We start from the raw sequence: 24,488 nt of genomic DNA, 5'->3' as shown, positions 1-24,488 counted from the left end.
TCACATACGGAAGATATAAGATGCACTTCGCCGATGTTTTGAAAGCAACATCGCACTATCTGCTCTCCTTGCCAGTCGACATGGCGTGCATGACAGCGTCCTACATCCTACGGGTGCTCGCCTTGACCTTGGGTATCGCAGTACACACAGCAAACTCGGCTCCTCCGGGATTTCCTGCTTCGGGCAATGGACTGTGGTACGACAAGCCAGGCAGCAATTGGGTTACAGAATTGCTTCCAATTGGGAATGGATATATAGCAGGCAAGGAATCGTACAAGTCATCTGTTGCGAGCTTGTACTAATCTCGTACTCGATGCGGCAGCGATGGTTCCAGGAGGAACGTCCCAAGAGGTCACCCAACTGAACATAGAATCTCTATGGTCAGGCGGCCCGTTCTCAGATCCTGTACGCGGTTTCATTCACTTATATATTTGACGAGCTAAAACTGTACATGGAAAGGCTTACAATGGCGGAAATCATCAGCAATCTGAGCAGGCCGCGGTGCACCAATCTTTGCTGAGAGTCAGACAGGCTATCTTTCAGAGTCCAAACGGTCAAACAGGCGGTAAGGCTAGGCGACTAGGGTAGTCAAAACCCGTCACTAATGGATTGGAACTTGACTTTGAAGATACTGGCCTGCTTGCAGTGGATGCAGGTGCATACGGTGTGTACCTATTCCTTCTTGATTCGCGGTTGTAGTCTGACTTATGGATTCCAAGGCTCTTATGCCTCCGCTGGAAATCTTATCACCACAATGAACGTAACGGGTTCCGTATCAAATTATTTTCGGTGGCTTGACCTCGATGAGGCTGTCGCCCGTACCAGTTGGACACAAGGAAGCCAGTCGATTTCACGGTCAGCATTCCTCCAACTTTACCATTAGGCCCTGTGTAAACTCTTCCTGCTTTCAGTGAATCGTTCTGCGCCCATCCCACTCAGTCGTGCACGCAGCGCACATTTACAACGTCTCGGACGACACTGCCAGCCATTACCTACGCCTTCTGCCCGCTCTCACTAGTAACAGACGGGCTTCCTGCACCGTCGGTGACATGCTTAGACTCGTCGACGCTTCAGTTGACGGGTCTTGTGGCTGCCCCCGGGATGGCATATGAGATACTTGCAAAGGTGGGCACGGTCGATGGTAGCGTAATATGCACACCCGCTGCTGGAACAGGTAAACACTTGTATGTCATATTTGCTATTGTTTCTGACTCGGGGGTCGCGGTTTAGATAGCTCAAAGCTTAATGCGACAATCACCGTTATCAATTCTACAGAGTCATGGATAACCTGGGTAGGAGGGACGAATTTCGATCTGGACGCAGGAGATGAGGCACACAGTTTCTCATTCAAAGGACCAGACCCACATTCTTCTCTGGTGCAACTTCTTTCAGCTGCATCCAAACCAGCATCCGCCCTTTTCCAAGCCCACCTCGACGACCTCAAGGCCACGTTCTCCTCAGAATCATTTTCACTGACACTTGGTCAGGGGCCCTCGCGAAGTGACCTAGCGCAAGCCACTTCAGACCTCATTGATGCCTACCAGATCGCGTACCCGGGGACCACCTCCGGAGGAAACCTCTATCTGGAGAATTTGCTGTTCAACTACGGGCGGTATTTGTTGTGGAGCAGCGCAAGAGGCGTACTGCCTGCTAATTTACAGGGGAAGTGGGCGAATGGTTACGGGAACCCTTGGTCGGCTGATTATCGTGCGTCTTTGATTTTTGTGAGGAGAATGACGAATAAATTTCATCCATCTGCGCGGAAGATGTCAATATTAATCTACAGATGAACTATTGGCCCGCCGAGAGTACGGGGTTAGATCTCACGAAGTCGCTATTTGATTATATGGAGGTGAGCCTACCTTGCTCATCTTCCCTCTTTCTCAGCCTTATGTTGTTGTTTTCGAGAAAAACTGGGCTCCCAGAGGTGCCTACACCGCCCAGGTCTTGTATAATATTTCCCGTGGGTGGGTCGTACACAACGAGGTATGTACGATGTACAGTTCTTCGTTTCCTTCGTAGACACGGAGCAGTATGCTGAGCTTTTGGATTCTAGTTAAACGTGAGTTCCACCCAACGTCAAGAGCGTGCTACCCGCCTGATCCCCTCCATAGGTCTTCGGGCATACCGGAATGAAGGCAGGGGGTCCTCTATGGGCGAATTATCCCGGTACGTATGTGACCGATCCGTCCTCCCAATCCGGGGTATTAACTTGAGCTTGCGCGTTGCGTGGCCAGAGGCGGCAGCTTGGATGGTGGGTTCTCTACATTCTTAATGCTTCAACTGTATACCTACGTCTTGTCCTAGATGATCCACGTATGGGACCACTTTGACTACACGAATGACGTTGCGTGGTGGAAATCCCAAGGATGGCCGCTCCTGAAGGTACAGCTGCATATTCTTACGTGCTCATTGTCCTTTTCCGCTGACGGCTCCTGTCTTAATCATAGGGCGTCGCAGAGTTCCAGCTGGACAAGTTGATTCCCGATCTTCGTTTCAATGATTCGACACTCATTGTGAATCCCTGCAACTCTCCTGAACAATCACCTATTACCGAAGGTGTGTGCCCCTACCTTCCATTAATTATCAAGGCCTATGGAATTTCTGTGGATGGTTTACTTGCACGCTAACGCCGGATGCCCTAGGATGTTCTCATGCAATGCAATTGATTTGGCAGCTTTTCAATGCGGTCGAGAAAGGATTTGCAGCATCCGGGGACACAGATACTGCTTTCCTACAAGGTCTGTCGCCCTTACGCTGCGACGATGTGGAGGGTCTAACTGGCTCACATATGTATTACCTATTACTTTACGTTGCAGAGGTGCGAGATAAGCGGGCACGTATGGATAAGGGAATACATATTGGCTCCTGGGGCCAATTGCAAGGTTGGCTTTTCAGTTTCTTTACCCTTCAGATGGGCTCACGGCCATGGATGCTTCGTAGAATGGAAAGTTGATTTGGATAGCCCCACCGATACGCACCGGCATCTATCACATCTCATCGGTGTCTATCCTGGCTACGCCGTGAGCGGATACACACCCTCGATCCAAGGCCCGATTGCTGCGAATGGCACCAAGACGAGGTATACTACACAGCAAGTCATAGACGCAGCTACTGTCAGTTTAATACACAGAGGGAACGGTACTGGCCCGGACGCTGATTCTGGGTGGGAGAAGGTGTGGCGGGCCGCGATGTGGGCACAGCTGGATAATGAAGATGAGTTTTATCATGAATTGACGGTGCGTCGAAACTCCAGATCACGCTGTGCTGGCTCACATTCTCGGCCGACCTTAGTATGCCTTGTATGAGAACTTTGCGGCAAACTTGTTTAGTGTGTACGATTCCTCGGCGTCGATCTTCCAAATCGATGCAAATTTTGGGTTCACAGGTGCAGTGATGGTGAGCTGGGTTCTTATTCTTGGTTTCCAAATACGAGCTTAGAGCACGACAGAACGCTCTGATACAAGCATCTGACGTACCAACACTTTCTGCACCTCTCACTATCAAGCTTTTGCCCGCTCTTCCGAAACAGTGGGCGGATGGTTCTATCAGAGGAGCGCGCGTTAGGGGTAGTATAAGCGTAGATATGCAGTGGGCCGGTGGGAGGCTGGCGAAGGCGACGCTCAAAGTCGATAAGAATGCGCGATCCCGGGCTGTTCGCGTCGTTTACCAAGGGAGGCAGATCGCGTCCTTCTCTACATCTCCAGGTTCGACCAGGTCCCTGCGTGTCTGATAGGTAAAATGTTGCTTGCTAGGGTATGAGCCAGTGTATGTATTCTGATCGTACATCGAGCGTTTTCCCTCTTCATTTATTCGTGATATCCAACACGTAAGCAGGCCAACCAGTATTCAGTCCCGCCTTCCTCGCACCAACCTAATGGACCGAGATCGCACTCGCCGCAAATCAACAACTTCAATCTCGCCCCTGTGTCTTTCATCGGTAGGGTAAGAGTGTCGATCGACTCCTGCGCGAAGTGAACATACCAGAAGGAGGCAATGAGGCGACTGGTCGAGAGAACCCGATATTCTCGAACACCATAGGGGATGGACCGGCGAGCCACCAGTGCGTTGTTTGCGGCGAAGGGGGGAGCTTCGACAAGAGAGGATTCCCGGGCTGATCAGAGGGCTCCATCTAAAGCTTACTTCCAGCCATGCGTCATAAGATCGAGTCAGTGAACTTAGCTGACCTGAACACTAGAGCGTTCAAACCACTTTGCTACTCCGTGCTTCAGGATAATACTCCCACATCCTGGTCGAGGGCAGAGGAGATCGAATTTGTTGGTTGAGATACCAGTATCAGTGGTTTGGATTAGGGTTTCAATTCCTCCAGGGAAGGATGATAGTGGTCGGGGCACTGGCTTGTTGCGTGACGTGGATGATTTTTGAAGAGCTTCCCATAAGCCGGGGGGAAGACCTTGCAAAGGTGGGGCTATATCTGCTGGAGGTAAAGGAGTGGCATCATTTGAACTATCTAGTATCTTTCGCATTTCAAACCACGGACGAGATCCATGTTTTACAGAGCTTTCCCCCGCCCATTCGAAGCCGGCTTTTTCATAAAATCCGCGTAGCTCCTCATGAGCTATAAGCAATATTCGATCGTAGGAGGTGGAAGGATCTTTCGCAGCTAGCTGCAATCGAGAAATATATTCCTTCAGAAGTTTAGAACCAAAGCCCTGCTTTGTGTGCTCCTTTGCAATGCAGATAGAGTGTATGCAGATACTCGAGGATCCAGGGACGTGTGTAGACATGGATTCGTGCGTCAAGGTTGTTGCTGGAGAAAGCGTTGAGCAAACATAGCCGATTAACCGTCGCTGCTCTCCGGAGACTAGATAGCCTCCGAGAAATAGATTCCCGGCTTGCGATTGACGAAACCTATATCACTAGAATTAGAAATTCGTTGATTTGGGTAAGACAGGGAGTGCATGCCGAAATGCCTCAATGGAGGCGGCTTCGTCCTCTGGAAATCCTGCACAGGAAGTGTTAATTGGACCTTCAAGTAAAGAGATACGCTGCACTACCTTGCTTTTCAATTTCAACAGCATCATTCAAATCGTCGGGAGACACCCAATCAAAGAGTAGATTGGATTCGGACATGATGGTAGGTGAATGGAAGTGATGGGCGCTTGATGATCTAACTTCTTAAAAGAGGCCCGGGACCATGATCAAAGCTCGTCAAAGAAAGTGTTGACTTGATAACCGTCCAATTGGTAAGAAAATAGAAAAATCAACGGATAAACCGATTATAATCATTAGGTTCCTCGCAGGTACAATATAGTGAGTGCAACTACGCGACTTTGCCAGTGCCGAAGGCCCTCTAAAATGCCCCTCTTCGCGTCAAAATTGCGTCGAAGTTTACTTTTTGTGGACTGGGCCGTTTGGATCATTACCGTAGCAGCATTTGAAACAATTCTCCCCAATATCCCCTGCGTCCATTCCCTCGGCGCAAGTTGGTGGCGGGGATTTTTTATTGCCTTCGCTGTCGCAAGCGGGCCAGCAAAGGACGTCGGCCGGTGCTCGTTTCACCAGCTGGTTCTCTCGATGCGACACTCTCAAAGCCGACGCTGAGGCAAATGACACTGCAATGGCGGCGAGAAAGGTAGAGCACTTCATAATGGCTTCGAAAGACGCGGTTAGGACCTCCAAGGCTACGTTGGATGTCACAGCTGGACATACTGGTTGGGTGGTTTGTCTCGAGGATGTGTGTCTGATTCCGTTGAATGTAGGAAACTAGGACGCAACGGTCAGCCTACGGATGAATGTTTCGAGGAATTGCTAGCTACTAAATGGTCGAGAGTATGAGAGATGTTCTGGTGAGCCAGCTACTCATTCTCTTGGGGTTTATAAACCTTTCGGCGCGCCTCTGTACTTCCTTCCTTACTTCAAGAAATGGTAAATTTCCGTTCGTATCGAGATTGATCACTTCCAGCAAAGTGGAAGTATACCACCCTGTTAGGTAATGCCCGCCTTAACTCACATTTGACGTAGATATGACCTCCCCTCTTGTCGCCGTACACTCTATCGTGTATCTCACCCTGCCGACTTGCGAGCATCGCGTCTTCGTCGCGATCCCTCCTGAACACGATACAGGAGGCGTCTGGTTCCTGGAATCACGATGGCTAGAGCCATACGCTGCGTCCAGCGAATAACCTACTTGCTGTTGAGCCCAAGGCTCAGAATCCGAAGAATTTGGAAATTGCGAGCCAGAAACTTTTGAGTATAGTGAGTGCCTCAAAGCGATCCCTCCGTTCAACTTACTTCTTTGGGTGTCGTACGTTATTACCGCACCGTTTGTTCCTTCTTTCCCCGTGTTTTATGGTGCCCGAAACGGTCCAAAGAACAACCTTCCTACTCGAAGAAAACGCGTTCCGATGTTCGCAGCCAGCCTATGCAGACGTTCCGATGAGTCCCCCTCGGCTATCCTACATCGTCAACTCCAACACCGCCGCGATTGTTGCTTGTCTTCCGTCTTCCTCTCAAGAAGGCGGGATAAAGTGCGTTCCATACCTAGTCTGCGTCTAGCGCCTATTGGTGTATATGTAAAATGGACTCCTTGCCAGATACTACGCACGAAGGTCGCCGCGGAATATGTCAGATGCGTCGAACTGACGGAGTCCCACAGTTCCTGGGTCCGAACGAAGCTGATTGTAATGCGGAAGAGAGTCGCGATCCAATCAACGTCTGCAACCTTCGTTCTTACCATGCTTCTGTGCTTCTGTTCATCAGCGACGAGGCACGATACGGCCATTCCCATCCGTATAGCTAGCAAAGACAATGTACTGCTCTACGGATCCAGACCCTCAATTGACTCCTGTCAGCTCCTGTCCACCGATTGTTGTGAACAAGGAGGGTGAAGGGCCGGAAACCTAGAGTGACCACGGGCAGTGGAAGTTTTCATCTGCGGCGCGTGCTAGGTACGGCCCTCTTCAGGCGGAACTTCTGCATTCGAAAGCGGAGAGCTCGTGGCTAAATTTTATAAGGTTTCCTACATCTTCGTGGGTTGCCTTTGTGTCCCTTAGTTGCCTACAATCCGCCCGTGCATCTCGGCTCGCGCATACCTTTGGCGGATTCGGACGCTTCGATCCGAGATGGTAGCCTCTTGTTTGGGGTGGACTTGACAAATTCCTTGAGCAGCCCGCCCGATAAATCGCCTGGCCATGATGTATCCTGCCTGACTATATGGCTGAACATCCCAAGAACCCAACGTATGCACCCAATGATACACAAACCAGCTTATCCTGCACACCACACCTTCTACGAGCCTGAGCACCAATCGATGGAGCGTAGAGAACTTCTGCCGATACAACCGTTTAATTTCGTTCATAATCCTTGGGTAAAACAATGGAAGCCAGAGAGAGGCAGCCAAGCACCGACCAGTGCCATCGAGAATATTTGAGAGTAGTTCCGGGGTGCAACCAACTTCAGCACCCCCAGTTCTCCTAGCCCCTTATTGCGTCCCGTGACATTTATTGTGCTTCCTAAACCCACTGAACGGTGGTCGTTCCGGACAGCGACAACACTGAACGGCAAAAATGGGAGAAGTCGCCAACGTTATCGTCGCTTTCGCAGTAATTGTCTTCCTGTTCAAGTGGGTGACATCCTCAAGTGCGTTTCAGTCGGCTCGGGCCCAAGAGAATGTATTTAACCGCTCTCTGAACAGGTAGTGGAACTCCGGACAGGACTGCGGCCGATACCCTTGGCTTCAGACCGAAGAATGCCACCCAGGATATGGTGCGCGACTATTGCATGCTGACTTACTACCTACTCAATTGACCGACTCGAAAGGTGGACACGGTATCTGCAATGTTCCCGGATATACCACCGTAAGTGTACATTTCTTCCGCGATTTCTCCATGGCTCATGGCCACCTTTTCCAGAGATAACATCCGCTACGACCTTTTGAGGACCGGAAATGTCGAACTCACAACCAATAAGATCCTTGAGAAGGGTTTCTTGGAGGCTGTACGTGCTCTGCTGCTCACTCGATCCGGCTAGGGCTTACGCACACTCTATATACCACCTACGCGACGCCGTTTCTTGGTTGTTCTTAGCCCCCGCCAGCCTACTACACTCTATACCCGCGAACGCAGAACCCCGCGCCCGCCCGACCAGCCACACGGAATACCGCCGCTTCGACGTCGAAGCAGCCACAAGAAAGTCTCATAAGTCGCTATAGCCTCCAGGACCGAGTGGCGAACCAGAAACCCGACGACCCTCCCGTGTCGGAGCAGGAGATCGGGGGGAAGGCTGTTTGGGAGGACACGCCGGAGAAGCGCGAAGCGAGCCTCAGAGAGCGTAAAGCTCAGATGATCTTGGCGGCGAGACAGTGAGTTCCCTGTACTATCTGGCTTTCAGAGAGGTTGCTCAGCACTGGCATTACAGACGCCTCCTTGCCCAGCAAAAGCAGAAGCAGGGAGCCAACGCTTTTGCCAGTGGAATATCCACATCCTGATTAACTCACCCCGTAGTTCAGCACAACTTATATAGTAGAAATATGTAATCTGTTCAGGCAGTCACTGAACCGAAGGCTCAAGGATTCAAAAGTAACGAATAGATGAGTGCGAGTGGCGAGGTCACTCGTAAAGAATCCGCATCTCAAAAGGAGCCAGTCAGGACAGGCCTCCTTTGAACAGGTTGACGCGTTACGGGGCGTTGCTGACGTGGTCGAGGGGCTCGGGAAACACATCTGACACACCCTTGCAGCAGTTCGCGACTCTCAGCACGTAGATGATCCAACACCGGGCCTAGATATCCACAAAGACTAAACTAGTGGACTCGTCCACATCCCATAAATAAGCATGCCAGCCAAGGTACACGGAAACGTGGTCATTTTTGCGTTAGTTAGGTATTCAAGCCAATGTAACGTGCCCTTGTCAACATCGGCCACATAATATCCTCCAATACACCGCACTCCAGGGGAAGGAAGCAAAGTAGGAAGGGATCATACAATAAACGGGGGCGGGAGCGGGGAAGGGAGGGAGGAGGAGGATGCGGGCTTGAAGAGCTATTGCCAATTTATAGCAAGTCCCCGAGGGCAGCCATTTCTGGTCCTCCTGATTCGCGCATGCCGATTTCCCAGTCTGCAAGGAAGAAGGAATGTCAGTATATGCGGCACGGAAGAGTGGGCGCGAAGACTTACAGCTGTAGATAATAGTAACGGCCATGAGAATACCAGTGCCGGAGCCGATGGCACCAAGGAGATCAGCAGCTACAGAGAGAAGCCCGAGGATAGCACCACCGAAGGCGGCAGCAGTAGGGATGACACGCTTGAGTTCCTTGTACATCGAGCCTTCACGGTGACCAGCCATAACCTGATGAAAGCACTCCGAGGTAAGAGCAGGCCACGCGAATAGTAAAGAAGCATTTGACATACCATTTGTTGATCCTTGAGTTGTTTGGCAACGTCGCGAGGGCCAGAACCGGAGACTTCAATCCACGTCTTGGAGAAAAGTGCGCAAGTGGTGGAGATGAAAATAATGTAGATCGCTGTGTGGATTGGGTCCAGAATGGCTTCCTTCATGGTGTGAGGAGGGGACATGTAGTACGCGATACCAGAGGTGGCAGCGAGTTGAGGGGAGTCTTCCATGGGCTGTAAAGTTTGTAGCGTGAGATTCAAGTAAGAGCGCGTAATTTTCAAACATACCTCCCAAACACCAAGCAGACGAACGAAGAGATTATCAGGGAAGCGGGTTGCGAGCATTTGAGAAACAATGAAGACGTTGGAGGTGAGTGCGGACTCGAGCATGATGGGCATGTTTGAGGTGTAGAAGAGCTTGACGGGGTAGGAACCGCGTTGACCTCGGAATTTGTTGGACTTGACGGGGATCTCGAGGCGGAAGCCCTGGAGATAAATCACGACGGCGAAGATAACAATCGTGGCAATGAGATTCATGACGTTAGGGAGTCTGTCCCGCCAGAATGCCTCTCTGAGCGCACGGCCTTTGTCGTTCCAGGAGAAGAGGAGATGGAAGAGGGCAACAATAGCTCCTTCAAACTCAGGACCACGGCCGGTATTAATGGTGGTGGGGGAAAATGCTTTCCATACAATGGACTCGCAGATATTCGTGGCAATGAAAAGCGAGATACCTGAGCCGAGACCGTAGCCCTTTTGAAGGAGCTCATCGAGGAGGATGACGATAAGGGCCGCAGACACGAGTTGAATGATGAGCAACAAGCAAACACCTGCACCGAGGTCCCTCGGCTGGCCGTAAAGCCCGGTCAACACGTACACGGTCGCCTGGCCAAGGGAAATGATCAAAGCGAAGACTAGAAAATCGTGTCAACATTCGCGAAAAAAGCACAAAATACGGCGGAGCGTACGCTTTTGAGCACCAGAAAAAAGGGCCCTGTCCTCTTTCAGCGAGAAATCCACATCAATCAAATTTGCACCCGCAAGGAGTTGCATGATCATGCCAGAAGTGACGATTGGCGAAATACCGAGTTCCATGAGAGTTCCACGATTTGACGCAAGGATGACACGCATCCAGTATAGAGGGTCCGATGAATCAGAGGACATGATACCATACAATGGTACTTGCGAGCAGACAAGGAAAATTAGGAGCGTGACGGCAGTCCATAGGATTTTTTGGTTGAAGGGGACTTTGCGCTCTGGCGACGAGACCTCGGGAAGGATTGGAAGGAATGGACGGACGAGATTGAGGAAGCGGACTACAGGAAACAGTGAGCTCAACGTGCCCAACAACGAGGACGACAGCAACGAAAGGAATACTCACAGCCGCTCATGGTGAAGGAGAGAGTACAGAAACAAGATATTCAGCCAGCGAATTTCAATGAAACCATTGCCCTACCGACGTGGCAGTCGACCACGTGATATGGTGCAACTCGTGGGTATTCTGGTTGAAGTGCGTGATGAAAACGAGTCACGCGACGTCTGCACAACTTTAACTTGTTCCTCCACCGCAATGCCTATGGACCCACAGCGCAAAGCCAAAGCAATACAAGCATGTCATGTCTAAGAGTCCTCCTTCCGCACCCGCTCCTACACGAGCCTATGGCCTCGTACTCACGGACGAGTGTCTCACCCGTTTTGGCCTCATTATGCGCGACCACGTCAACCCACACTTCAACCACACGAACGAATCCCAACGTCAAGTCGCAATGAATATTGCCACTCAAAAACTACCCCTTGTTTGCATGATTACAATTGACGGCTTATTCCTCTCCCGTTGGAAAACCCACCTTGTCAGGACCAAGAATGGATTGCGATATATGCTGGTCCTAGCCGACAATGGCTCGAAAGAGTTGGAAGCGGCAATCGCAAAGACCTCCCCGGAGGCTTTGGATAGTTTGGTCCGGTTTTTGGGCATGGGCGATGTGCGGCCTGCATGGTATAGGGTTGATGAATAATGAGGTAGGTTCGAGCGACGGAAGTGAGTTCACGTTCGTTCGTCCACTTGCGAGGGTTCGAGACGACGTACCATTTGCATTTCTCTATTCGTCTCTCGTATTGTCACACTGTTTGCATCTCTATTCGCATTTCCTTCTCTCCGTTCCCCCTTGCCTCGTTTTCTGAATACGCTCCAAGCTTCGTTTAGCCGTTGGTTCCTCTGCAGCGAACGGGCTGGTTCGAGTTGAGTACAGCGGTTGGGAGATAAATGCAAGCTCACCTGTGCATATCGACGTTGGCAATTTCATGGAGGTGACTTCAAGGTGGACGGCGTACTTCCTGGTACAGAAGGGAAGGTGTCGACTTGCAACCGACAAAGTCTTATAGAAATCATCAGCAGCTTTCCAACCCCACGGCAGTCGGCAGATGTTCACCTGCATTCCCTACGGCGTAACGGTTCCTGACCACTACACCGTTGCCAGTGAGGTGGCTACTATCGAGCACCTGCGGTCCTGTGGGATCCCTGCTCCAGAAATTTACGGGTATTCAGCCGACCTGGGACTTTGTTCAAGGCTCAAAGCTCAGTGATGTGTGACCCCGTCTCAGCGACCAGGGCATCATCTCTATCATTCACCAGCTCGAATCATGGTTGATGTCGCTAACGTTGCTCGTTAGCGAGAAGTTAGACAACTCGACTTAACAACATGACTTAACAGAGTTCACACGGCCTTGGGTTAATGACACCGAGATCACCGAAAAGCTTCGTATATACAGAAATAGATTTTCTAATATAGGTATAAGTCATTCGGAGCTTCAATTGCCGCCGTCTGAGTTCAAATACTAGATATCTCGATCGGAAAGGCACAATTGATTCCTAATTTATTTATCTTCTTCCCTCCTCGTACTTTCGTCTTGTTCTTTGGATCGTTGCATACGTCGCCCAGGTCGACATGGACAGCGGGGAGCAGGGTGGCGCCAGCGCTGGGTCACTTCCAGGCTCTACTACGACGGCCTTCGCTGCCCTTACAACCATTTTGCTGGCTACAGGCTCTGCCCTATACGTGCGCGCAAAGTGCAGAACATCGCCACTGCCAAACTCGACCGGAATGGGTGTGGAAAGCATCAGCGCCACGCAGGTCGAAGCTAGGGAGCACGGGGAGGAAAGGAACATTCAATGTGCGTATGCGATTCTCAAGTTAATGTATTCTAATGCAGCGCTTCAGACTCTGCCACGCACAGCGATTCAAGAGACTCGAAAACGCCCCGAACGAAAGAACGTCGACGGCGGGGAAAAGACCCCGTGAAAGAAATTATGAAGGGCAGCAAGAAGGGGAATAAGCTGCTTCTCAAACTCTCCCAAGCGGCTGGAGATACGAGTGTCCCATCATCTACTGCGTCTGACATCGAGTTTGCCGACGACTTGACCGCGACCTCATCCACGCCTGGGCGCTCGAGGGACGCCTCCGTCGCAAAATCACGCTCTACTACGTCTTCGAGGTCGGCCTCGACTACGTCTTCGCACAGAAGCGCCACAATCGCGATCACACCCCAGCGTTGTACGGTAAGCGGAGACACATTGGACGACGGGCCACACACTTTCCAGCAGTCTAATTTCGAGCCAATCACGCGCCTTCACGCAATTAGCACTGATCCACTGCCTGGGGACTCTCCGGTACCAGAATCGGCGGCGACTCCTACCCCTCCTTCAGCATTCGCGGCGACTACACCCCGCGCCACTGTGCCTTCGACCAATGGCGACGCTCCAGAGCCAGACCAAGCGCTTCAAACATCGCCCAGTGCGCCAAGCGTTGACTCGACGGCGCACCACAAGCCTCCGAGATTCTCTAAGCAGAGTGCTTCTCCCCTGCTAGAGCCAATGTTCGCGAGTGGATCATCATTCGAACCATCTCCGTCGTGTTCGCCTCCATCATCCTTATCATCCGTGTCTCTCACTTCCTCTTCGGTTTCTAATGCTGAAGATGATGGCGTGCCCCTCAGTTTTCCAACGCTCAACTCCACGAATTCATTTTGCCAGCCATCGTCGCCGAGTCCCAAAGTTTCGGCACTTGGTCCCACCGAGCACATTCATGGGAAAGGAGGCACCGGGCCAGGAAACTTAAATAACGAGTTGCTGGTAGGTAATTCAATTGGTTCTGCGGGACATTCGAGGAATCCTCGGCATGGGCACACTCCGCATCGGACACCCACACCATCTTCGCAGTCTGGGAATAACACCCCCCCTCCTTCTTTATCCGCTCAAACGCAGATTGCGTCGCTCCGGGGGGCATTGGAGGCCGCACGGCTGAGGGAGGACAAGATGCGGCTGGAAATGGAGAAACGAACAAAGGACCTGGATGCATTGCGGTGGGAGAGTGTAACATGGCGGCAAAGGGAAGCCGAGGTAAGTGCTGGTGTGTTGCGCGTGTTGCGCTAGTTGTTAATCTATTCTTGTTGCAGTTCCAAAATCAAATACTGCACCTGACGCATCATCTGCAAGCCTATACAGCTTTGTACGCGTCGATGTCACCACAAGGCCACCCTCCTCCGCCTCTTCCGCCTGGTCACCATCTCCAACTCCCCAACATGAACGGAAAATCTCCTCATCTCCGGATGTCGAACACGCCCTCGCCTGCACCCTCTCCCACTCGGCTTAACGTAGCCCCTCATGTCCAAGGCAACATCATGCTTTCACCGATGCCATCACCGTTGTCGCAATCCACGCATTCGCATATGTTCCCGTATCCAGCCATGTCTTCACCTCCCACTCCAGGTCACCCAAATCAACCGCCCCCCTCTGCGCCCCCATCATCTAGCCTATTCTCCGTTCTGTTCCCATACGCTGGCAATCAACCAAACGCCGCTGGTGGCCCTTCTAGATCCGGAAGGTCGTCTGTTGGTTCCATGTCGCCCGACCTTGGTGCCCCGGGTTCCCCCTCGCAGTCTGCGTATAATCGAGGTCGCCAGCGGGCACGTTTCTGGCAAGGCAGTGAAATAGACGACTGGATAGAGGCAGGCGGTCAGTCGCAGCAGAGGGAAGCTGAGGGAAGGGCGGAGGAAGAACTGAATACAGTTCTTGCGGACGCCATCCTCAAGCGACCGGACAGCATACGGCGAAGCGGCTCGCAGCAGGTTGTAGATGACGGTGGGCAGAAAGAGAGCGGGGAGTTCACGTTTCCTTCACTTTCGGGTTTTGGGCAGGCCGTGCGCAGTACAGGGACACGGAGCCCTGAGGCGAGCTCGAGTAATGTGGATGACGCGGACGCTCGCGCAGGGCCGGAGGCATTGGTCCCGCTGGCCGAGGGCCAGGGACCGGCGGGGGCAGCAGATGCAGATTGGAGCTCGATAGCGGACCTTGGGCGTGTTGAGGAGGGAGCTGCGGAGGCCGTACCAGAAGAAGGGCGTAGCGCGTAGTCGAAGAGGGTTTTGACTGCCATGTATGGCGCCATTGAGAGTCAGCGTCGCGTCGGCTTGCGTACCATCGGGGTTTGCGTGCAAGCTCGTCAGCGACGTTATGAAACGCTTCGGTCGCAAGTTCGTCTACTTGCTTGTCCCCCACCCTCGACCCTTCATTCCTCATCCGCTTCACCCATTGCCGAATTATACCTCTCATTCAACAGCACCGCGACGGCCAAGTAGACAACACATCTAAATGTTACTTATAATAATTTATCTCCCCTGTCGACGACACCGAACGTTATACCATCCATCCATCCTTAACGTTTGACGCTCCGCTAATGTCTTAATGTCTTAACACTGCGAGCTTTGGGGCCTTCAAGCTGTATGCCTGCGGCTTTGTTAGAGTGCGCCGTTTATAGGTTTCTTCATGTGCATTATAATTACTTCGCCTCACCCAAGGCCTTGTGTCCTGGCTCCGTGGTATTAGTACTGGTCACCGTCGAAACGTTGACTACATTTATTATTATACATGGCGGTCATCTCAGCAGACCGTCTCTTCACTCCGCCGCGACATCTCAGCTACTGGCCTCCGTGGAATGAACGGACACACCCCGTCCTCGGTGAGGCTATTACCAGGTTTTATTGACCTTGTCAACGATTACCGGTTGGGACATATGGTTGGTGGAGTTGGGCGTGATGCCGGCGAGTATCATACAGCAGGACGAAGACGGCTGGTTATATATCTCTTCGTCCATGTCGTCCCACGGCCAGTGAGCCATGATCTCGTCCCGTTCCTCCACTGACTCGGCCTCCGCCAACGCCTTCTCCTTCCATCCCTTGAAGAAAGCTACTGCAGACTCGTAGTCCTCAGCCGTCACCCAGCCCCAACGCCGCCCATGGACTGTAAGAGTTCGAAGCCCCTGCTGGCCTTCAGCGGTTGTCCGAACTGCTTCAGGTAAGCGATCTCCTTGTGCGCTGCCGCTGCAAGGGCTTCTTCGGCGCTATGATCTATAGTCGTTAAATTAGTTCGAGGGCATATTGATACGAAGAGGCAGAAAATGGCATACACGGTCCTCTATTGACGTCCAGGTGTGTTCTTCTTCCATACCACAACGCCAGCTTCGTGTCTGGGCCAACGCAGAAACGGTTGTCCTCCAGCGGTATGCCCAGCCCCGGGGCGACCTTCTCGATGTCTCTGGTAAAGTAAAGGCTCCCGCCAGCGGGGAATGATAGCGACATCATTTGTGATTCGAGCTGAGTGAGCTGGTGGATGATGGAAATAACCTCATGGTCGCTGAGACTGGGCCAGACGTCGCTGAGTTTCGAGCCTTGAACAAAGTCCATAAGAATATACGGCGTTCCAGCGGGGTTGTCCGAGTCGGTTGAATACCTGTAAATCTTTGGAGCAGGGATCTCGCAGGACCGCAGATAGTAGCCACCTCACTGGCAACGGCGTAGTAGTCTGGGGCCGTTACAGGGTAGGGAATACGGGCGACCACCTGCCGACCGTCGCGTAGAGTGACGACAAAGGTGCGGTTGAAACCGCCCTCCGCAAGCTTGGACAAGCTGACGACATCTGTAAGACTTTGGTTCACGGACTCAGCTGCAAGTCGACACAGCCCGTCGACGTCGAAAGTGACCTTCCGCTCCTTGTGACGAAGAATGTCATTGTAGCTGAGGGACAGAGATGATGAGTCAGAGATCCATCTGCTGGGATGACGAGAAGACTTACAACCAACGTCCTGATGTATACTTAAAGAGAATCGTCCTGAGGCGCCTTTATGGCAGAAAAGGCGCGGTGTGGCAATGAAGGTATTGTAACGGAGACTGTACTCTGGCAGGAAGTGAAGAGTAGCCTCGGAGAGCTTGGCTGGTAGGAGACGATGAGCCTGAGGCTCGCTCTCTCAAGTCGAGCCAGAGCATGTCGACCGGGTAGGTCACGGAAGCAGGCAAAAGGCACAATGCAACCAACGTACCTTCCCTTCTGTATCAGCAAACATCCATAAACGTGTACTGCCCATTAGCCTCCAACTAATAGAACCCACCTTTGTACAACCTCTGTACTCTGTACTATTACCATGTTTGCGACAAGCGCTTTCCCGAACTTGGAAGTATGTAAGCCCTTGTTTGACACCAATATGAGTGTCTACTCCATACTTAATGGACAAGCATCAATGGGGTAGTGGTAACCTGGGTCGTTGCCACTGGTAATGGTCGTTTCGACCCGCCGCGAGTTCGATTCTCGCTTGATGCACTAGATTTTTCTTGTTTTTGTTCCTTTTGGCATTCCATGACCAAGTCTCTCGCCCTCTTGATCTGCGATACGCCCACATCAGCAGTGCTCTCGTCTCATGGGGACTATCATAGAATCTTTTCCGCTCTTCTTGCTTCATCTCTGCCCGACACGAGCGTCGAATTCACATTAGATCCCTACGATGTTGCTAAGAAGCAAGAATACCCATTAGAGGATAAAGAATATGATGCCTTCATGATAACTGGTTCAGGTCTGGATCACTTGTTTCCCTATTGCACCGACGAACTTATTATGTCTCATAGCGGCGTCGGCCTACGAGAATCTTGAATGGATCAACAAATTGATTGCATTCGTCGCCTCGATCCCGGACAAGTATCCCAAAGCAAAGATCTTTGGTGCGTGCAGATCATGCTAATACAGTACACTTGGAGTATCCCTGAACGGCAATAAATCAGGGATATGTTTTGGGCACCAGATTGTGGGACGAGCATTCGGCGGGGAGTGCGTGCCAAACGGCGGACGCTGGGAAGTCGGTATCACAGAAGTAGACCTCACAGATTCTGGGAGAGACATCTTTGGTGTGCAGAAACTAGTCAGTCCAACTCGCTTCAACATGCTCTTGACGGATGGGCTGAAAGCTACGTAGAATATCCACCAAATGCACAGGGATCACGTACCCGCCGTTCCGCCTGGCTTCACGCTTCTTGGGTCTACGCAGGTGACTTACAACCAGGGGATGGTACAGTACGCTTCGGACGAAGGAAGCCATGGTTTGACCGACATACGCATAATCACCGTGCAAGGGCACCCCGAGTTCACCAAGCCCATCGTCAATGCAATCGTCGAAGCACGTTCGAAGAACGGTGTCATCGGAGAATCGGTGGTGGAAGATTATAGAAAGAGGGAAGATTGGCGCAACGACGGTGTCAGTGTGATTGGGCAGGCGTTCTGGAAGATATTAGGTGTCGATTCCGGATAGGTGGATAAAGCGAGAATGACTTCCAAGATATGAAATAGTGATAATTATTAGACAAACAATGCAGTATGCGAGTGAAAGCGAGATGATGGTATAACATGAATATCGATATAGTATGCTGGGTAGAAGGTGCGGCATGCATTTCACGTTTTGAAGATGATGATCAGCAACAGTAGGATGAGGATAAGCAAGCCGATGGCCATGGCTGAACCTAATTCCAAGACATAAATTGTGCTATAAACGATGAACTAAAGGTACACGTACTGTTCTCTTTGGCACCGCGGGCCACCCGGTCAAGGCGTCTCCGCGCGCTCGTTAGTCTGTTCCCCGTCTGGTCCAAGTCAGTATCAAGTTCTTGCAACAGCCCCGTATGTACATCCAGTTCATCGTTTATTTGGAGGGATATATGATGTTGTCTCCCAACCGACTGAGATAGACGGTCAAGATGCTCGTCTTGCTCTAATGAACAAGGAAGAGTTTATATGTTGAATGTAGCCTAGCACGCGGCCGTAAGACAGGACTTACCATCCATGAGGCGTCTTTGGGTCTGCAACATGATGCCAGGATCGGCGTCCCCTTGTGGGTCATCCGTGTAAGGCGTGTAAATGGGTTCTGTGTCCTTTGAGGGTGGAGGCGGGGGAATCAAAGGGAGCTCAGACTCTGCCCTCGACGTCGACGGCTCCGGATTATCGAGTCTACGCATCCACCGTATTAGTGAACCGACCCTCGCAGAGCACTGAACACCTGCTCGAGGCTCGAGACTCACGGTTCCACCAAACCTGCATCATTTCCCAACATTGCTCGCATCCTCCCATACTGGTTGCGCAGCAGCTGGGCTGATTGGGTGCGTCCCTCTTTGGCCTCCATGTCGAGTATCCCGGCCCTCAGCTGACCCATGTTTTTCCTGATTTGTGGCAGATGCAATGGGTCGGAGGCGGCATCTGATGACGCTGAGAACGCAGGGAATGTCTGGAGCCGCTGTCGCTCCAGCAGTAGCGACAGCGTCTGCGTTGATGTTGAGGTGAGTTTTGCTAAGGACATGGTTAAATGCAGAAGGAGGAGAGCGACCGTAGCGGTCAAGTTCACCAAGCTGTTCCATCCTACACGTGACACGAACTGCTACTTCCACCGGAGTCCGTTGCAGCAACTGCGCTCGACTGCGGCGCAACCATAGACACTGGCAACATCAATATCACTCATTCAACCCGATAGTAATTCAGACATTCAGATAGCTACACAAGTGCATATAGCGGAGAGAGCATAAATCAATAAGACAATAACAATACACTAGCCGCCTTCTACCTCAGTTCAACTTTGTGCTTTAATGCTGTTGAGGCGAACGACGAGCGGAAGGAGCGACACGTTCTCGCTAGAAGCATAGAACTGGACGCAGTCGAGGTGAACCTATGGCCAGCACACGTTAGTATCTGTCCTCTCGCTTCTTGTGATCGCGCCTACCTTAAACCTAAACAATGCAATATATTCAATACACATCCCTTAAATCGACGATATCAGAAAGAAAACGCACCAACAATCGAAATTAGCTTCGAATTTTCCGAGAACATCCCATCGTTTGGCCATCCCCCGATCACCATCTCCTGCTTCTATATCCGCGATAGCTTGGTTGGCCGACTTCGTGAACGACGAGGTGTACAAGACGAACGTAGAACACGTTAGTATGAGTTTAGAGTAAGCCTTGAAGAGAATAAGTGGAAGAAGTCGACGACGTCAGCGGAGATAAGAGTGTTGAACACAATACGTACTCGGAGCAACTTGGAACTTGTCAACATGCACTCTTTCAGGCATGTATCCAGGAAATCGACGTGGTCTCGCAGTAGCTGATCCACCGTTGTTACTTTCTTGAGCTTCTCCTCCAAGGCGCGCCAATTCGGCTCCAAGACTTCGAAGGTCGCGAAGCACATAATCTGCTGAACAAACGACAGCATCCGGGCTCGCAAAAGAAAGACGCGTAGTCGCCATTGCTCGAAATCGCGATGCTCGGGCAAAGGGCGGCGCCAAGGACCAGTCTTCTGTTCTATCCACATAGATGATAATGCTTGCTCAAGGTGCTTGAGATGGAACAAGAAACGGAAGAGAAGTTGGTATCGGAGGATGGTTTTGCGTGAGACAACCAAAGATAGAGGGAATTTGACGTTGTAATCGAGCGCAAGGGCATCAATCGCTAAAGTGACATATACTAATGAACTCGGAAGAGAAGTGTAGCAGACAGCATACCTTGCATCGGTTTCTTCTCGTCTTTATCCCTATCCTTCTCCTTCTTATGATCATCTAGGGGTATACCGCCTATTCCACCCTCTCCTTCCTCCGGGCCAATGGACCCGTTAACACTAACGACCTTGATTAACCACTCATATAACCCACTCCCTGCCATGATGACCTTCACGTCTTCCCTGTACAAGGCATCCTCGCCCTGCGTTTCCGCGCCCAACGCAATATCGAGCAAGCTTTGCAGCTTCACAATCGACACGGATTTGGCAGACTTGCGCAACTCCGAGTGGGCTAGGTCGAGGAGTTGCGTAAGGAATGAGGATTGAGACAGGAAAAAGTACCGCTTGAGCGAGCGGAGACGAGGGATAAGTTCCAGGTCCTTCACCAGCAGCTGAAGCAGAGTTTGATTCGCATGGGCGTAGGCATCCTGCAGGAACTGATAGAAACTAGAATGGTTGGTTTACACGAGTAAGTTTCATGGTTCCAGAACCACATACCTCTCATCCTCCATTGACACATCGTCAACGTCTGTTTGAGAGGTGTTCCGGCTGATCTCGATGCCACATTCGCGTATGACGTTGAGATACTTGCCAGCAAGAAGGATTTTATGTTTCCACCCTTCAAGGAGAGGGGGAATGCATGCTCCTCCAGGCAATCGTCCGCCAAGTGTCCGAGGTGGAGGTACTCCGGCTTGCTGGCGTTTTGTATTCAACGTAGATCCATCGCGCAACTACGTGACTTTTAGCACACCAGGCAAAAATGTGCTGTTGAGGTTCACATACTGTGTAGCGGCGTTCCCAGTATTCATCCGTATAGTCCGACTCGAGAATGCCGCGATTAATGAACTTACTTTCTTTGACTAGCAGTTCCTCGTAGGGGTCTGCCAAACGGCCAGTCGTAACCCACACTCTCAGCATGGATATGTAGGGTTTTCCAGCTGCTTGAAGCAACGTTCCGTACACCGAGAGTGCTGTTGGATCTCCTGACATATTCCTCATCCGATCGTAAATGATACTCAATACTTCGCCTCCTTTGACTGATATCGAAGTGCCATCGTTGCCGATGCCCTTTTTATCTATTTCGGACAGGACAGCTTTGAGCTTAGCCCCACCTAAGCCGAGGGCTTCATTTCGCGCCTCTTCTTCTGGGTCAACGGATGATTCATCGGAGGACGAGGAGGAAGAGTCAGCAGCGGGGTCGTCGGCTGTGCAGAATTCAAGCACAAGTTGGTAGATGAGCGAAAGCGTATGGACCGTCGGATGAATGTAAAACCACAGTTTTTGGAGAGAAAACTGGGGAGACGTGTTGAACGCGTGTTCAAGTTGAGAGAGAAGTGTTTGGTAATCCTAATGCCAATACTTCAGGGAATATTTGGGCAACAAGGAATAGAACACGAGCCTTCAGCATATCGCGTATCGCGGCACATAATGCGTGGTTGACCAGTCCAAAATCCAAATGGCTTCGATCTTCCACAAACGCTGATATAGCGGTATAATAAGTCCCAAGTGGTAGTATACGTTCAACCAAGTCTCGCAAGGATGGATCTACACGAATTGTTGATTAGCGGTCCAACCACAAACGGGGCCTAAGACGCGCCTAGGGACGGAGACACCGCGAATCGTATGCCCCTAAGAGGATCGTTATCCTCGACGGTGTGGTCGGTGTGGAATGTAATATATGTCGATTCGATACCCTGTCGCAAAGATTGATGAGTGTCATAACGGCAGGCGTTTGAACTCTCGCACCATCAGTACATATAGCAAGTCCTCCAATATGAATGACTCTTGTATTTCCAGCGGGATGTGACCTAGGTCCTCCTGTTTTGCTTTCCCCTTGCCCTTGAGCTTCGGTGCTGCTTGGTTCGATACCACTCGCGAGTTTAAGGGTGCTCGGACGAACGAGGTTTCGGCGATGAAGGACTGTTCATCTGTGCGACATAGTCAACACGAGTCTTCCTCAAGAACATATGCGGTCTACTCACTTGTCCCATAGCCATCACGGTAGATTTGATCACCGTCATCTATCTCTGCATTGGCGCGTCGCGTGGTGACCTAGGGTCGGTATTGGTATTGGGAAGAATGAACTATCCTCGAGCTTGCCTTTGAGTATTCTTTCTGCGAGATAATTGTCTCAGTTTTTCTGCCGCTAGATCGGGAGTAATGGTCCATCACTGGGAGAACTCACAAAGGACCGTCGGCGCGGCGAAGTTCGCTCTCACGACGGCGGGCGTGACTTCCTCCTTGACGCGTGACTTGTGACCAACTGAGCGACCACAGTGCCCACGATGTCGTCGACGCCTTCGAAGAATCGAACCTGAAAAGTCCGAACCTTGAAGCTGAAGCGAGTTGCTATGTAATTCGGCATAGCTAAAAGGTTAACGCAGGAAGCTCCATATACTACCAAGTTTGAAACTCCCGAACTCAGGACCGAAATATGATTGCAGAGTCGAAGGGGTCAGCCGTATCCATCGTGCATCGTGACAGTGCACCATACTATACCGGCGCACGCACCGAAAGTGAGTGACGACCGAAGCGGTGGATGCCTTGAAGGTGACATGTCGTACTTTCGCTGGCACCCGTTCAGTGGCCCTTCGTCGATTGGAGTCCTCTCCAAAACTATTCGGGGCGCCAACCTTCTCACTGTCATCTAAATTAACATCCGTACTAGTAGCTCCGGTGCAGACCAGCTCTTGGCTTTCGCTATGCTAACAACAATGGCTTCACAGATTGAATGGAAGTTCCCCGTTGTCCTTCACTCCCTTTCCTTTAAAGAACACCTAAAGCTTGTGCGGTATAGCTAGGTCATCCAACGCCTTTGCTACCCCAACAGGAGTAATCATTCCCCAAACAACAATGTACTGCCAATCCATGGTTCTCCTTGCTGCCGCCTTCGCGTCGTTGGTGGCGGCCTCGCCTATGGCGCTCCACGGCGCAAACAGCTGCTCGACCGGGCCGGTCCACTGCTGCAACAGCGTCGAGCACCACACCCAGCCTCACGCAAACACCTTGGCGAGGGGCTCGGGTCTTGTGGGCCTGGATATCGAGACATTGGTGGGGAACATTGGCTTGGATTGCAGCCCCATCGGCCTTTCCAGCACGGACTGGTATGTTATCAATATCTAGCTGTCGTGCTCGGCTTTGGTATTCACTACGTTCTAGTACCGCTCAAACCGTCTGCTGCGACGACGTCACTTTCGGTGGGACCCTCCCTTTACTTCCTTTTCTACTTCTTCAGTATGCTTACGCCTGCTTCTCCTCTAGATGGCAAGGTTGCTGTTGGCTGCACACCCGTCAACCTTAGCGTCCTCTAGATGTCCTCGGAGTACCACGATCCTGGACATTTGTACAGAATGGATTAAACTCCGTTGTAGCCACACTCCTTACTCCTGTATTTTTATTGGCATTAAGTACAAATAATCCTCCGTAAACAACTTGCACGCGTGAGGTCTGAGTTGTATGGAGATGAATTTGTCCAGCCATTTCGTGTTGAGGCAACTTGGATGCAACTGCCGAGCAGAGATGCCGTCGTTGGAAGCTCTGACGAGATGAGGGGAAGAGATGCGTGGGCCTGTTGGTGTATTGTTCAGCCCGGTCCTTCTATTGATCAGACGATGAGAGGCGGCAAGATGGGCGCGGTCCAGCACAGCTTTCAAGGTCGATCCGTCTAATGACAAGTACTTTTAGTTGTAGACAATTGAGTACAATAGCAGACCGTATTCCCTCAGACCGATTTACATGAAGAAATGTACATCGCAGCAGCGATCAAAATACCAGCCTCGATTATCGCGGCCTCTTGCTTCCATCATGCACGTTTCACGTTGAACTTCTTCAACAGATAAGTACATACCAGAGATCATCTATGACATAGAATCTATATGACACCTCAAGAACATCGCTGGCAACAAGCTGTCCGCTATACCATGGAAGATATATGACATGGCTTCTGTGGAGCGCAGCGGACGCTGCCTGGAGTAGACTCACCCTATGGTTCAACCCGACGGATGAATACTCCCTGTTAGCATGGAAGTATAGAGTCCGCCTGCAGCGCTAACCGTTATTGCTGTTTGCAGAATAGTTGACCCAGCGTGATTTTAGCGCCACACACACAAAAATAGTCACGACAGGTAGGGCAAAAGTTTTCACTCATATCTCCCTCAATTCTTATTGTAGAGCTTAGACTCAGGTATGAGCCTCATCCCCTGATCAATCCGCATAGGCACATATAGAAATCTCGTTATTTCACCGTGTAAATAAAATCTAGTATTCTGAGAGTTTTCCAAAGTCCCTTTT

General features: G+C 51.2%; 12 protein-coding genes and 1 non-coding gene across 13 annotated transcripts; 7 read left to right on the top strand and 6 right to left on the bottom strand.

Moving 5' to 3' along the window:
* Window positions 1–20: 20 nt before the first annotated feature.
* PC9H_001978 (uncharacterized protein) lies at window positions 21–3,733 on the top strand (the record flags this gene model as incomplete). Its single annotated transcript, XM_036771622.1, has 19 exons — window positions 21–261; window positions 323–405; window positions 460–565; window positions 629–664; window positions 720–855; window positions 912–1,174; window positions 1,231–1,707; window positions 1,767–1,852; window positions 1,909–1,986; window positions 2,057–2,062; window positions 2,115–2,169; window positions 2,238–2,254; window positions 2,308–2,385; window positions 2,451–2,559; window positions 2,646–2,741; window positions 2,820–2,885; window positions 2,944–3,239; window positions 3,295–3,399; window positions 3,452–3,733. 19 exons carry the CDS (start codon window positions 21–23, stop codon window positions 3,731–3,733), a joined length of 2,616 nt encoding a protein of 871 aa, XP_036626243.1.
* A 76-nt stretch (window positions 3,734–3,809) lies between these two features.
* PC9H_001977 (uncharacterized protein) lies at window positions 3,810–5,094 on the bottom strand (the record flags this gene model as incomplete). Its single annotated transcript, XM_036771621.1, has 5 exons — window positions 3,810–3,931; window positions 3,985–4,132; window positions 4,188–4,872; window positions 4,927–4,966; window positions 5,019–5,094. The coding sequence occupies 5 exons, from the start codon at window positions 5,092–5,094 to the stop codon at window positions 3,810–3,812; spliced, it is 1,071 nt and encodes a 356-aa protein (XP_036626242.1).
* A 370-nt stretch (window positions 5,095–5,464) lies between these two features.
* On the bottom strand, window positions 5,465–5,827 carry PC9H_001976 (uncharacterized protein; the record flags this gene model as incomplete). Its single annotated transcript, XM_036771620.1, has 3 exons — window positions 5,465–5,615; window positions 5,674–5,727; window positions 5,781–5,827. The coding sequence occupies 3 exons, from the start codon at window positions 5,825–5,827 to the stop codon at window positions 5,465–5,467; spliced, it is 252 nt and encodes an 83-aa protein (XP_036626241.1).
* Window positions 5,828–7,529: 1,702 nt separating this feature from the next.
* PC9H_001975 (uncharacterized protein) lies at window positions 7,530–8,327 on the top strand (the record flags this gene model as incomplete). The annotated part of the gene is made up of 5 exons (XM_036771619.1): window positions 7,530–7,602; window positions 7,658–7,728; window positions 7,783–7,820; window positions 7,875–7,959; window positions 8,049–8,327. The coding sequence occupies 5 exons, from the start codon at window positions 7,530–7,532 to the stop codon at window positions 8,325–8,327; spliced, it is 546 nt and encodes a 181-aa protein (XP_036626240.1).
* A 685-nt stretch (window positions 8,328–9,012) lies between these two features.
* SEC61_1 (translocon subunit) lies at window positions 9,013–10,740 on the bottom strand (the record flags this gene model as incomplete). The annotated part of the gene is made up of 6 exons (XM_036771618.1): window positions 9,013–9,077; window positions 9,137–9,308; window positions 9,371–9,586; window positions 9,641–10,263; window positions 10,318–10,665; window positions 10,731–10,740. The coding sequence occupies 6 exons, from the start codon at window positions 10,738–10,740 to the stop codon at window positions 9,013–9,015; spliced, it is 1,434 nt and encodes a 477-aa protein (XP_036626239.1).
* Window positions 10,741–10,965: 225 nt separating this feature from the next.
* On the top strand, window positions 10,966–11,364 carry PC9H_001973 (uncharacterized protein; the record flags this gene model as incomplete). The annotated part of the gene is made up of 1 exon (XM_036771617.1): window positions 10,966–11,364. One exon carries the CDS (start codon window positions 10,966–10,968, stop codon window positions 11,362–11,364), a length of 399 nt encoding a protein of 132 aa, XP_036626238.1.
* Window positions 11,365–12,294: 930 nt separating this feature from the next.
* PC9H_001972 (uncharacterized protein) lies at window positions 12,295–14,755 on the top strand (the record flags this gene model as incomplete). Its single annotated transcript, XM_036771616.1, has 3 exons — window positions 12,295–12,520; window positions 12,568–13,745; window positions 13,802–14,755. The coding sequence occupies 3 exons, from the start codon at window positions 12,295–12,297 to the stop codon at window positions 14,753–14,755; spliced, it is 2,358 nt and encodes a 785-aa protein (XP_036626237.1).
* A 614-nt stretch (window positions 14,756–15,369) lies between these two features.
* Window positions 15,370–16,820, bottom strand: PC9H_001971 (uncharacterized protein; the record flags this gene model as incomplete). The annotated part of the gene is made up of 5 exons (XM_036771615.1): window positions 15,370–15,606; window positions 15,630–15,748; window positions 15,808–16,153; window positions 16,180–16,414; window positions 16,786–16,820. 5 exons carry the CDS (start codon window positions 16,818–16,820, stop codon window positions 15,370–15,372), a joined length of 972 nt encoding a protein of 323 aa, XP_036626236.1.
* An 88-nt stretch (window positions 16,821–16,908) lies between these two features.
* PC9H_001970 lies at window positions 16,909–16,994 on the top strand. The gene has a single exon. It is a non-coding gene; the product is annotated as a tRNA-Gly (tRNA).
* A 36-nt stretch (window positions 16,995–17,030) lies between these two features.
* On the top strand, window positions 17,031–17,973 carry PC9H_001969 (uncharacterized protein; the record flags this gene model as incomplete). The annotated part of the gene is made up of 4 exons (XM_036771614.1): window positions 17,031–17,244; window positions 17,297–17,389; window positions 17,450–17,586; window positions 17,641–17,973. 4 exons carry the CDS (start codon window positions 17,031–17,033, stop codon window positions 17,971–17,973), a joined length of 777 nt encoding a protein of 258 aa, XP_036626235.1.
* A 140-nt stretch (window positions 17,974–18,113) lies between these two features.
* PC9H_001968 (uncharacterized protein) lies at window positions 18,114–19,011 on the bottom strand (the record flags this gene model as incomplete). The annotated part of the gene is made up of 4 exons (XM_036771613.1): window positions 18,114–18,181; window positions 18,235–18,429; window positions 18,496–18,665; window positions 18,737–19,011. 4 exons carry the CDS (start codon window positions 19,009–19,011, stop codon window positions 18,114–18,116), a joined length of 708 nt encoding a protein of 235 aa, XP_036626234.1.
* Window positions 19,012–19,278: 267 nt separating this feature from the next.
* On the bottom strand, window positions 19,279–22,195 carry PC9H_001967 (uncharacterized protein; the record flags this gene model as incomplete). Its single annotated transcript, XM_036771612.1, has 11 exons — window positions 19,279–19,374; window positions 19,429–19,435; window positions 19,499–19,665; window positions 19,734–20,152; window positions 20,206–20,645; window positions 20,697–20,929; window positions 20,982–21,545; window positions 21,598–21,743; window positions 21,796–21,892; window positions 21,945–22,118; window positions 22,181–22,195. 11 exons carry the CDS (start codon window positions 22,193–22,195, stop codon window positions 19,279–19,281), a joined length of 2,358 nt encoding a protein of 785 aa, XP_036626233.1.
* Window positions 22,196–23,051: 856 nt separating this feature from the next.
* Window positions 23,052–23,509, top strand: PC9H_001966 (uncharacterized protein; the record flags this gene model as incomplete). Its single annotated transcript, XM_036771611.1, has 3 exons — window positions 23,052–23,302; window positions 23,358–23,395; window positions 23,460–23,509. 3 exons carry the CDS (start codon window positions 23,052–23,054, stop codon window positions 23,507–23,509), a joined length of 339 nt encoding a protein of 112 aa, XP_036626232.1.
* Between the last annotated feature and the right edge of the window lie 979 nt (window positions 23,510–24,488).

The sequence above is a fragment of the Pleurotus ostreatus genome, assembly GCF_014466165.1.
Source record: "Pleurotus ostreatus strain PC9 chromosome Unknown scaffold_10, whole genome shotgun sequence".
Classification (NCBI taxonomy): domain Eukaryota; kingdom Fungi; phylum Basidiomycota; class Agaricomycetes; order Agaricales; family Pleurotaceae; genus Pleurotus; species Pleurotus ostreatus.
The sequence above is the reverse complement of the archived record's forward strand: the minus strand, read 5'-3'. Positions and strand labels throughout refer to the sequence as shown.